Source organism: Helicoverpa zea, chromosome 9 (genome assembly GCF_022581195.2).
Source record: "Helicoverpa zea isolate HzStark_Cry1AcR chromosome 9, ilHelZeax1.1, whole genome shotgun sequence".
NCBI classification, from domain to species: domain Eukaryota; kingdom Metazoa; phylum Arthropoda; class Insecta; order Lepidoptera; family Noctuidae; genus Helicoverpa; species Helicoverpa zea.
The window spans coordinates 10,595,677-10,606,972 of NC_061460.1; the positions used below are offsets into that span (position 1 = coordinate 10,595,677).

Sequence of the window (11,296 nt, forward strand, 5' to 3'; positions counted from 1 at the left end):
CTGATTTGCATACAATAAATTAAGTTACCGTCATCGCGAATGTAGTGTTCATACTGACGTATACATAGTGTTATTGTTCAGTGGAGGCAATCGGAAGCTGCAGCCATGCCGCGGTACAGCAGAAGGAAGTCCAGCATCACCTCGCTGCGGAGCGTGCGGCGCCCGAGCATGATCGCGCACAGCACCATCGAGCTCTCCCAGATATCTCTGCTCAAAGAGGAAACTCATACTGGAGACCACTTCCTCACACCAGCGCAACTCGAGAACGTGTACCGAACGAACGTGAACACCGGCCTGACGGACGGCTTCGCTGCAGAACTGCTGGAACGTTACGGCCCCAACGAGCTGAAGGAACTCCGCGGCACTAGTCTATGGCAGATATTCCGCCACAATATGTTTGGATGGTTTCAATGCGTTCTTTGGGCTGCAGCGATAGTCAATTTCGTAGGATACTTTTGTTCGCAAGATATTGACTCAGGAGGTGATAAAGATGAGCATGGAGCTCACTCTGCAAAAGAGTATCTCTACTTAGGATCCGTGATTGCTGGAACTATTATTGGTACAGGTCTGTTTGGCTTTTATCAAGAAGCCAAAAACGCAGCTGTAATGAGCGGTTTCGAGAAACTTGTCCCACCCAATGCGGTTGTTATACGAGATGGGCTGCGGAAAACTGTACCCAACGCTGATCTGGTTCTTGGCGATATTGTAGAAATGAGTGGTGGAGACATAGTCCCAGCGGATGTGCGTATACTCACGTGCACTAATTTTAATACGGATATGTCTTCTTTGACCGGAGAATCTGAGCCCATAAAGCACAGGCCCGAATGTACACATTCTAATCCTTTAGAGTCGAAAAACATGGCGTACTTTGGATGTCCGATTACTGAAGGTTTTGCTAAGGCTATTGTAATAGCGACTGGTGAAATGACTCAAATAGGAAAAATTGCCGGATTGGTGACTGGCTTAACAAAAGAAGAAACGCCCATCGCAAAAGAAATTACACATTTTATCAAGTTATTGTGCGGCGTTGCTTTTACGTTTGGGATCATGTTTTTCCTAATGGTTTATTTTATACAGAAAAGTTGGCTATCAGCGCTTCAATATATGCTCGGTATTATTTTGGCTAATGTGCCCGAAGGCTTGATAGTCACGTTAACAGTGTGCATGACGTTGTCAGCTAAATCTTTAAAGCGCAAAAACTGTCTGGCTAAAACACTGCAAGCAGTAGAAACGTTAGGATCTACTTCGTGCATATGCTCCGATAAAACGGGAACTTTGACTCAGAATCAAATGAATGTTTCACATTTGTTTACCAATTTCAGAATAATAGATAGAGATGATCATTCGTACGTTGTTCAACCGTCGTATTCAGCTCTGTGTTTGGCTGCTTCACTAAATTTGAAAGCACAGTTCACATATGACACCATGGACCTACCCATCGAAAAGAGAAAAATACTTGGTGACGCTTCCGAGTCCGCAATTCTACGGTACATGGAAATGAATCGCTCAGCCACTCAGATTCGGGAAGAAAACCCAAAAGAAGCGGAAATTCCATTTAGCTCAGCTTACAAGTATCAAGTCACTATTCATCGTATGTCTGCGACCAATTCTTACTACTTAATAATGAAAGGAGCACCGGAAATCGTTTTAGAGTACTGTTCGGGAGTTCATACTGATGAAGGATCTCAGAGCCTCACGCCACAATTGAAAAAAGAACTTAAAGCCAATTTCATCAAGATGGCAAATATGGGAGAGCGAGTTATTGGATATTGCGATTTGAAATTACCCGTCGAAAACTATCCTATTGGTTACAAATTTGATACACAAGCACGCAACTTTCCCGTAGAAGATCTTATTTTTCTTGGAGCCATATCAATGATTGATCCTCCGAGACGTGATATAGAAAAATATATTGGTTTATGTAGGTCCGCTGGCATCAAAGTAATAATGGTGACCGGAGATCACCCTGTTACTGCGTTAGCTATATCTCGTAGGTGTGGGACTATCTCTAATCCGACTGCGTACGATTACGCGTTCGAGCATCACATTGACCTTGGCGATGTACCGCCGCATATCAGGAGTCAATTCAAATCAGCCGTTATAACAGGAGACGAGCTACGAAAAATGAGTGTTAATGACTTGAAAGCAGTTCAAACCAAGTATGGCGAAATTACATTTGCTAGAACCAGTCCTCAGCAAAAGTTGTTTATTGTTGAGACTTATCAATCTTTAGGTTATGTTGTGGCTGTGACTGGAGACGGTGTCAATGATTCCCCGGCTTTAAAGAAAGCAGACATAGGTATAGCCATGGGTATTACCGGTACCGAAGTGTCCAAGAAAGCTGCTGATATGATCTTATTAGACGATAACTTTGCTTCCATTGTGTTAGGAGTGCAAGAAGGTAGAAGGATTTTTGACAATTTGAAAAAGACTATAGCTTACACTCTCACATCAAACGCAGCTGAAATGCTTCCTTTTGTGTTGTATGCATGTCTAGGAATGCCTCTGCCCATAACTCTCATGTTGATTATAGTCATCAATGTTGGCACTGATTTGCTTCCAGCAATGAGTTTAGCGTACGAAGACTCGGAGGAAGATATCATGTCCATACCGCCTCGTAAGCTGTCAGATCACCTTGTGAATGGCGTTTTGTTGTTTATGGCTTATTTTCAAGTAGGCCTTATTCAATTCTTCGCTGGAATGTACGCTTATTTCATAGTGTTCGCTCAAGATGGATTCTTCCCTTCTAGCTTGTTATTTGTTCGCAACGAGTGGGAACAACCTAAGACACATGTGGTGGATAATCTGGGACGTGAATGGAATTACTTGGACAGGAAAAAGCTTGAGAGAAAAGCACATACAGCGTATTTTGTAGCTGTTTGCTGGACTCAGATATCGGACGTGATCATTTGTAAAACGAGGAGGATTTCTATTTTGAAGAAAGGAATGAGGAACCATGTGCTGAACATCAGTATTATAATAGATCTGTTAGCTGCCACGGCGGTAGCGTACCTTCCACTGTGTCATGAACTCTTCAGTACTGAGACACTGTCCTGGCATGATTTTTTTTTGGCGTGTCCATTCTCGATTCTAATGATCTGTATGGATGAAACGCGCCGTTATATAATTAGAAACAATATTTCCAAGTGGTTGGAAACTGAGACTTATTATTAACTTGTAACTTCATGTTTTTTTCTCTTTAGAAAAATAAACTAACATTCAGTTGGAAGTCAATTGATCTAAGTTAAGCACTTTGTTAGTTTTTTGTCCCACTTTTCATAATCAACAGTCCACAATGTTTCATGTCTTGTTTTTGGCTTTCACCGAAAAATTGTGCCCCACAGAGGTTGTCCTTGCAAAAGTTCTTAGATAGTAGGTACATACGTACCTACTCGTACCAGACTGTTCTAATGGACATGTGAAATACACGTGCATTGGCTAAAGGGCGCGGCTAGATATGAATTTTAAACTGGCTTGCACATGTACGCTTGTTATACGTACCGGAATAACTGCGGACCGAATGTGACCTACATTACGCCAAATTACATTTCTGCGGCGGCAGGCTAAGAATATACTGAACTGCACTACACCTCGGCTGCGGTGACACTGCGAGCGAGATACGACATTTATTAAGTGTGTTCATCAACTTCATCCTCATTATTTTGTCCACCCTATGGTAACACATCGGTGATGATTGAATTAAACATCCTATCGAACCAATAGACTAACTAAACCAATCTTTCTACCCTCTGTTTTGCGCAGTTATTGTTTCTCCCATCCTGATCTCGTTCTTCACTTTTCTGTTACACAATGTACCAAATGTTGTAGGCAGGTACAGTCATAAACATACTATTTCGTTATGATACGTCTTTTACTTTCCCCACAACCTTCTCAACCACAAAGTTCATAATCACATTGCCAAGATTATCGTTTTGAAGATGCAATTCAACGTCAAGACCACCACAGTATATGCGATACAATTTTCCAATTGATAGAAACTGAATATCACTTGCAGTGGACCCACAGCAAAAAATACAAAAGGCCCAGCTGCCCTTATTCTTTGTAACGTTACCGACCACACAACGACTTATTTATCTAGTCGGATATGGCATGACATTGTTGTAGCCAGTTATTTGGGTCTAGTCTGTGAGTGTCATTAGCTCTAGGTCCTGATCAATTTAGGTCGATAGTGCAATAAAATGCGACTTCTTGCTCCGCAGTTTGTTCGAATAATTGCGCCATGAGAAAAGTTTTATGGGTGGGATACTTACGATTTACTTGTAGGATAGTTGGTCTATGCGACCCGCTATGATTGGGCAATGGTGTGATTTATTTAATGGTCAATATCGAGTTGATTATGTGATCAACGGTCATAATTAGGTACCTGCATCCGCTGCGTGGCTCTGGTAGGTCATAATTCAACAGGACTAAGAAATACACAACTAGTCCGTGTTGTACTAATTAGAGGACAAGTTTTTTGGTGCAGTAGGAATTCACTATTGTTAAATATTGCCCATTTATCGAGGAAGGCTATGGACTACTTTTATCCGGGTGCGATACCATACCTAGTTTCAACGGGACGGAAACCGCCTGGTGGATGTTGGAAGTTACATAAATGGCAGCCCCGGATCTAGGGGGGGGCAAGCCGGGGCCCATGCCCCGGGCGGCAAATTCAGGGGGCGGCAAAATCAGGCGGCTGCCTGATTTTAAATCCTACATCACAGATTACCATAATAGTTACCTACAGGGCCGTCTTAACCTATGGTGCAGGGTGTGCGGATAACCCGGGCGTCTCGGTCTCAGGGGCGCCGCGGGACGCCCCACCACCAGGAAATTTCGATGAAATTACACCCGTTTGATAAGGAAGTTCCATTGTATCATGATGCTGACAAGCAAAGTTTCTTAAAAAGTCGCTTTCGCTTTGTTTAATTGATTATTTTTCACTTTTAACATCCTCCAACTAAGTGAAAAAATTCTCGCTCGCTACGCTCGCGGCTAAATGACAATTTGTGTACTATTTTTCTGATGGTTTATCATTTTTATTGACGCACCGAATCAACGATCACAAATGGCACGCGCTCTAATCATGGTTTCTTTTTATTTGTACATAATTCCTAGTTTAATTTGTGAGTCTTCAAACAAATAACATAAAAAAGTTCGCGCTCGCTACGCTCGCGGCTACTTATTGCTTGCAGTAGCGGCCCGGGGTACCATGTCTAGGGGGGTGCCATCTCGGTCGGCACATATCTGCACGACCAGGATGGCACGGGCAAAAGGGACCATTCACGGAGGGCTTCCGTAATCTGCAAAGCCTAGGTTCACTACCAGTCGCAGTGCAGGCCCGGCCCGAGAAATCGCCAAGGGATTGAGAGGAGTGACACAGTCCGACTGTCACCCCTCTCTTTTCCACTTACATCCTTGCCACACCCCACTCGCGCCAAAATCACAATAAATGAACTGATTACTTAAATGAATTCCTTAAAGTTAAAAAAAAACTTTTGTGACCCAAAACTCCAAAAATTTCGCGCTCGCTACGCTCGCGGCGTTTCCACTTTACACTACTTTCTTTTAACTCCTTCGAGTAGGTACTTTTGTGTCCCATAACTCAAAATATTTCGCGCTCGCTACGCTCGCGGCCATTCAACTTTACAGTATTTTCTTTTAACTGCTTTGGGTACTTTTGAGCCCAAAACTCGAAAAATTTCGTGCTCGCTACCTACGCTCGCGGCTACAAAACTTTGCAGTACTTCATTTTAACTGCCTTAGTTCGTTTGTGGACGTTGCGATCGGCGCTGTTGCTCTCGCATAGGCCTTGTTAGTCATCAGCGCAAGTGCCAAAGCCAAACAACTTGATACGGATGCAGCTTAAATCATCTTTTATAGATGTAAAAGGCCACTGATGAGGGTACTTTTGTATCCCTAAACTCAAAAAATTGTGTCCTTAAACTAAAAAAAAATTCGCGCTCGCTGCGCTCGCGGCTTTTACTCTATACGCAAGTTTCTTTGAATTTAATTGGGTATTTTTGTGTCGTGGTGGCCTAGTGGGTAAAGGACCAATCTCTCAAGTATGAGGGCGCGGGTTCGATCCCAGGTCAAGCAAGTACCAATGCAACTTTTCTAAGTCTGTATGTACTTTCTAAGTATATCTTAGACACCATTGGCTGTGTTTCGGATGGCACGTTAAACTGTAGGTCCCGGCTGTCATTGAACATCCTTGGCAGTCGTTACGGGTAGTCAGAAGCCAGTAAGTCTGACACCAGTCTAACCAAGGGGTATCGGGTTGCCCGGGTAACTGGGTTGAGGAGGTCAGATAGGCAGTCGCTTCTTGTAAAGCACTGGTACTCAGCTGAATCCGGTTAGACTGGAAGCCGACCCCAACATGATTGGGAAAAAGGCTCGGAGGATCGGAGGATGATATTTTTGTGTCCCAAAAACTACAAAACAAATGCACACGGTATTGATGGCAGGTATATGTAGTATGCGTTTAAAAATAATCCATTAAAGAAATTTTGGGGTGCTCAATAGGTAGCCGCCCCGGGTGCCATCCGATGCTACGCCGCCACTGATTGATTGACAATGTACTTAATCCGGTACTTTGGTGTCGTAGACTCAAAAAATTTCGCGCTCGCTTCGCTCGCGCAACATTACACAGATTGTACCTAGTTGACTCCGTAAATAAGTCAAATCCACGCTGTCTTACCTTTTATAACTCAAATGTAGCAAAAAAAAATATTCATGGAGTCCTCAAAACAAAAAGTTTGCGCTTCCGACTGCTTGTTACTTTACAGCGCTTTTTAAAACTTATATTTTTTTTGTATCCCAAAATAAAAAAAATGGCGCGCTCTACATTAATCTGTCTCGACTTTTATAACTTAGACCTGGCCAACATTTTGAGCCTACAATGATTTGGACACATTTTTTTAAGTCTTTTACCTACCAAAAAAGTGACTTTCGTTGGTGAAAATAAACATAAGTAGATAGGTAGGTGGGCGGGGCGGCATTTTTCAGTTTTTGCCCCACCTAAAAAAAATTGAAGATCCGGGGCTGATAAATGGGTACCCACTGAATTTCTTTCTAGCTTATTGTTCATAGTATATTATCACTTTATTATAATTAACTCGAAATACCAGCTTCAGTTACAATAGTGTTCAATAAATTGTTATTATCGACCCCCACACATTCGACTTAATTGAATGAGTCAGGTCATGCAACACCTAGCCTATTGCATTCTCTTCGGGGCGAACCGAAATACTTATGTAGGTTCAATATAAGGCTCGTAAAACTGTATTAGGTTATTAAGTGGGTAGGTACATTTTTTATTTGGTTTTCAAGTGGAAGATTTATTAAATGAACAAATTATTTACTCCTACTATCTTAATTATTTATGCCTATTAGAATTAAACAAAAATAAAATAAGGATTGGAATTTTCGAATAGCAGAACTTTTTCATTTTTAAACAGCAGGGATCCTTATTTTTTGGAAAATCCTATTTTTTGACAAGAAAACAGGAGGCTCATCCAAACTGTGGAACAAAGGGAGGATCTATTTCTTGAAGTACATGTTCTTCACATTTGGGCATAGCACGTTTAATTTGCAACGAAAATAGCTAATTTATTAAGTCTAAACACATAGGTACTTAAATCAATTTTACGTATAGCCCGAGGTTATTAACTAAACCATGTCATACATGTAGATTGGCTCAGAGCTGGGGCCACGTTATGCCAAGCCCATACGTCCATAAGTCCATATTGATACACGATATCTGATAAATTGACAGTACGCGCAAAACTTTGTGTTTCTTGCATCAGCTATTTAGAACTTTCGATTTAGGGAGTTGCACTACCGTCTGGCAGTTGCAGAGTAAATAAATAATTACAGTTTACCTAGTAGGTACCTACCTATTTCTTATTTGGCTTTGTTGCTAGGCTTTTTATATAGGGTCTCTCATCGGTATAATAGTCCGGATCTCACCGCGACCTCACATTGTAAGGTGTGGATTCTTAATGTTCGTTCACCAAATGCACTTCATTTTGGAATGTCAAAAACTTTCATCCCTGATTATTTTAAATCTTCTTTTGAATAAAAGAGATGTTTTTTTATTCAAGAGAAGATTTAAAATAATCAGGGATGAAAGTTGAATAAAAAACCATCTCTTTTTTTCAAATTGGTTCATGACTTCTAAGAAGGGGTTAACAACCTTCTCTTTGAAAAGGTCTACAGGTTTTGAGAGAAAAAACGGCGCATCAAACGTCTTTCCAAGAACAATACGATCGATCTACGCCGCATTACCTCCTTCCAGTTAGAACTGTAATATGTTCATGCTTAAACAGCCAAAACTAACGGCCCTCCCAACCTAATAATTAAGTACAGCTAGCCTTTAAGTTATACACATATGCCAGTATCCTTGTTGCGAAATGTGTATCAAGTGTAGAGGTGCGTGGTCCGAGCCTCGCGGGTTTATATACGGCGCGCCGGCGGGGAGCCACACACGTGCTCTACACCCCACGACGTGCGCACGCGACAGATATGCTCGCTAAGGTATTATAACAAAATCTGTTAAATAATATTGTGTTTAAGGGATAGAGCAAATTAAGTGATCGATAAAGAGAAGTTAAACAAAGCTTTTTGCAACTTCATGTCCATAAGACAGTTTCCCATAGGGATTAAAGCGGTTGCCAATTTATAAAAACAAAAGCTATAAATCGTCCAGGTCAAGCTGGTTATCGTTCAGCAAGATCAATAGAAACACACACAAAGGGATTGATCTGGTGAACTTCTAACCTTTACTTATCAAATCAATGATCAATGGGGTCGACCAGCGATAGTGCTATATCTCTATGGTGGTACTATGATCTTAATTATAGTTTGCATATAATATGGGTGTGCACCCATGGTTGTTGCATGCATTGTGCAACTTAAACTAGATTTTGGAATACTGATCATTTGGATTTAGTCCCGATACCTATTCAAATAGAAAATACATCAATGTTTTCTACTTGAATACCTACTGAATGTGACAAAAGAGAGTCTATATTCCTTAGAAAGATTCGTAATTTTTATGTACATAATTATGAGGTGTGTGTGTTTCTAAGGAAGCTTAGTATGTATTCATATTTTCATTCTCCTCAGTTGTTATTGTTATGCTGCGCGTGCGCCGGTGCGCTGGCGCGGCCGGGGCTGCTGGACGGCATCGGCTACGCGTCGCACGGCTACGCGGCGCCCGCCTACGCCGCGCCCCTCGCGCACGCGGTGGCGCCGGCCTACGCGCCCGCGTACGCGCCGGCCATCACGGCGCACACGTACGCAGCACCGGCTATTGCGCACGCGGCTTATGCTGCGCCAGTTGTTAAAGCGGTAAGGAACAATGTGAATTTGATAACATTTTCTGTATCCTTTTTCTCTGGGTTTTTAGCAAATTCATAGAGAATTTCCATCTCTGGAAAAAGTACAAACTTACATTGCTTTACGTACTTCGAAGTTCCACCACAAATCATCACGCAAAGAGCTTTTAGCTTTACGTAATTTGGCAAACTTTGTAACCAGGTGGTACGCGCCGAACCGGTAGACCCGAACCCCGCGTACAGCTTCTCGTACGGCGTGGCGGACCCCGCGACCGGCGACCACAAGGACGCGGCGGAGACGCTGCAGAACGGCGTCGTCCACGGCTCCTACAGCCTGGTGGAGCCTGACGGCCACGTGCGCAAGGTCACCTACACGGCCGACAAGATCAATGGCTTCAACGCTGTGGTTGAGAGGACGGGCGCTTCTGCTCATGCGGTAAGACTCTTTCGAAGTTTGGAACAATAATTTAGCTTGTGTACCTAATAAACCTTCTGCAGTAACAAAGGTACCTACTATTGTTCTAGTGCTTGAGATACTTTAAGAAAAATTTGGGAAATCTGAGCTGTATCGCATGGAGTTGATATAATTTATCTTCTATCCGCTCTTATTTTCTAGGCACCCGTAGCAGTAGCAGCTCCCGTAGCGAAGGTGTACGCAGCGCCCGCGCAGGTCGCGGTCGCCGCCCCAGTCGCGAGGTACACGCTCCCCGCTGCCCACGTCGGCGTCGGCGTCGCCCACCCCTGGGGCTAAGCCCACCACCACCGACTACAAAGCAACCTAGCTCCTTGCTGAACGACATAAGATTCATTTTAGCGTAACGTTGCAGAAAATAGTGTAGGAACTCGAATTTACCGTCACTATGTCTAAAGTAGTTTTAGTATAACACTGTTTTCTGATGTTAGGAGTTAAGCACATTTCAAGTTTAGAACAGTATAGTCTGTTGAGATTTTGATAATAACGGTTGTGATTCTATGGTTGTTGAATGATTTTTGACTAAGATTGTTTTGTTAATAGTTTGGTTAGAAATCATAGGCCGCGGCTACATGGCAAAGGCGAATTGTAATGTTTGTTTAGCTGTCTATTGCAGAAGTTTATATTTTTGTTACTGGGCTCAACTGATTGTTAATATCTCCTTAATGTAAAAAAAAAACGTCAAAATGTAACATTGGACGTTTTTAGTCTGGTTGTAAAGTTTCGCGGCCCATTTTCTAGTTTTTCTCGCCTTTGCCCTCCGGCCCGAGTCTCTCAGAGAGAGGTTTGTTCAGCAAGACTAGGCGCGCCTGATGACCTCGCCCGTCTAATGTAACTTATTATTTATTATGTACTGCTTTGACTGTTGCCTACGGACCTGATCTTGACGCATCGTATTATTTACGTTTATGTAAATATAATGTAGTTTTATAAATAAATAAATGCAGTTTTTGCATCATTTCATGTCTTTATTTTGTACCCTTCGTGTTTATGTTCAGGATAAATGGAGTAAAAGTCATCAGGAAAAGAAAGGTTATTAAGAAAAGACTGAAAAGGAGATTACCTACTCTTAAACATTTTAGAACTAGGAGGTAAACTAGCCTTGGAATAAAGAAAGTTAATTTAATTTGGCGTGCAAATAACATGAAAACCTATTGTGTAGGTTCTATGTTACATCGGTTATGAGGACCTATATGCAATGGTTTCTTACTGCATATACTGATATACATATGCATTTATGTTTTCTGCTATGTAACTTCAACTAATTTAATAACTCAAATACATACAATTACATTTTAATCTAACTAGTGGTTGTATAACCTTAAAATATTACTAGGTATTACCTACTCCTAAACGGTGTTAAACTCCTATTTAGTAGATAAACATAGTTTTCCTGTTAAATCTACCAGATAATTACTTATGAAGCCTGTCTGACTCTTAATTAGTACAAGTTACTTCGCAGCGGAAATGGCGGATGGATGTC

General features: G+C 41.9%; 2 protein-coding genes across 2 annotated transcripts; both read left to right on the forward strand.

Annotated features, from left to right (window-relative positions):
• The first annotated feature begins 105 nt into the window (after nt 1-105).
• Nucleotides 106-3,174, forward strand: LOC124633573 (sodium/potassium-transporting ATPase subunit alpha-like). The gene has a single exon (XM_047168855.1). The coding sequence runs from the start codon at nt 106-108 to the stop codon at nt 3,172-3,174; it is 3,069 nt and encodes a 1,022-aa protein (XP_047024811.1).
• Nucleotides 3,175-8,481: 5,307 nt separating this feature from the next.
• Nucleotides 8,482-10,771, forward strand: LOC124633210 (cuticle protein 21-like). The gene is made up of 4 exons (XM_047168367.1): nt 8,482-8,538; nt 9,130-9,354; nt 9,544-9,777; nt 9,958-10,771. The coding sequence occupies exons 1-4, from the start codon at nt 8,527-8,529 to the stop codon at nt 10,090-10,092; spliced, it is 606 nt and encodes a 201-aa protein (XP_047024323.1). The 5' UTR covers nt 8,482-8,526; the 3' UTR covers nt 10,093-10,771.
• Nucleotides 10,772-11,296: the final 525 nt, after the last annotated feature.

Excerpts from the sequence above, each read along its gene's own strand:
- LOC124633573 (XM_047168855.1), top strand. The coding sequence starts at position 106 with ATGCCGCGGTACAGCAGAAGGAAGTCCAGCATCACCTCGCTGCGGAGC.
- LOC124633210 (XM_047168367.1), top strand. Across the intron at positions 9,355-9,543 it reads CTGCGCCAGTTGTTAAAGCG|GTGGTACGCGCCGAACCGGT; the intron begins GTAAGGAACAAT and ends CTTTGTAACCAG. Across the intron at positions 9,778-9,957 it reads CGGGCGCTTCTGCTCATGCG|GCACCCGTAGCAGTAGCAGC; the intron begins GTAAGACTCTTT and ends CTTATTTTCTAG.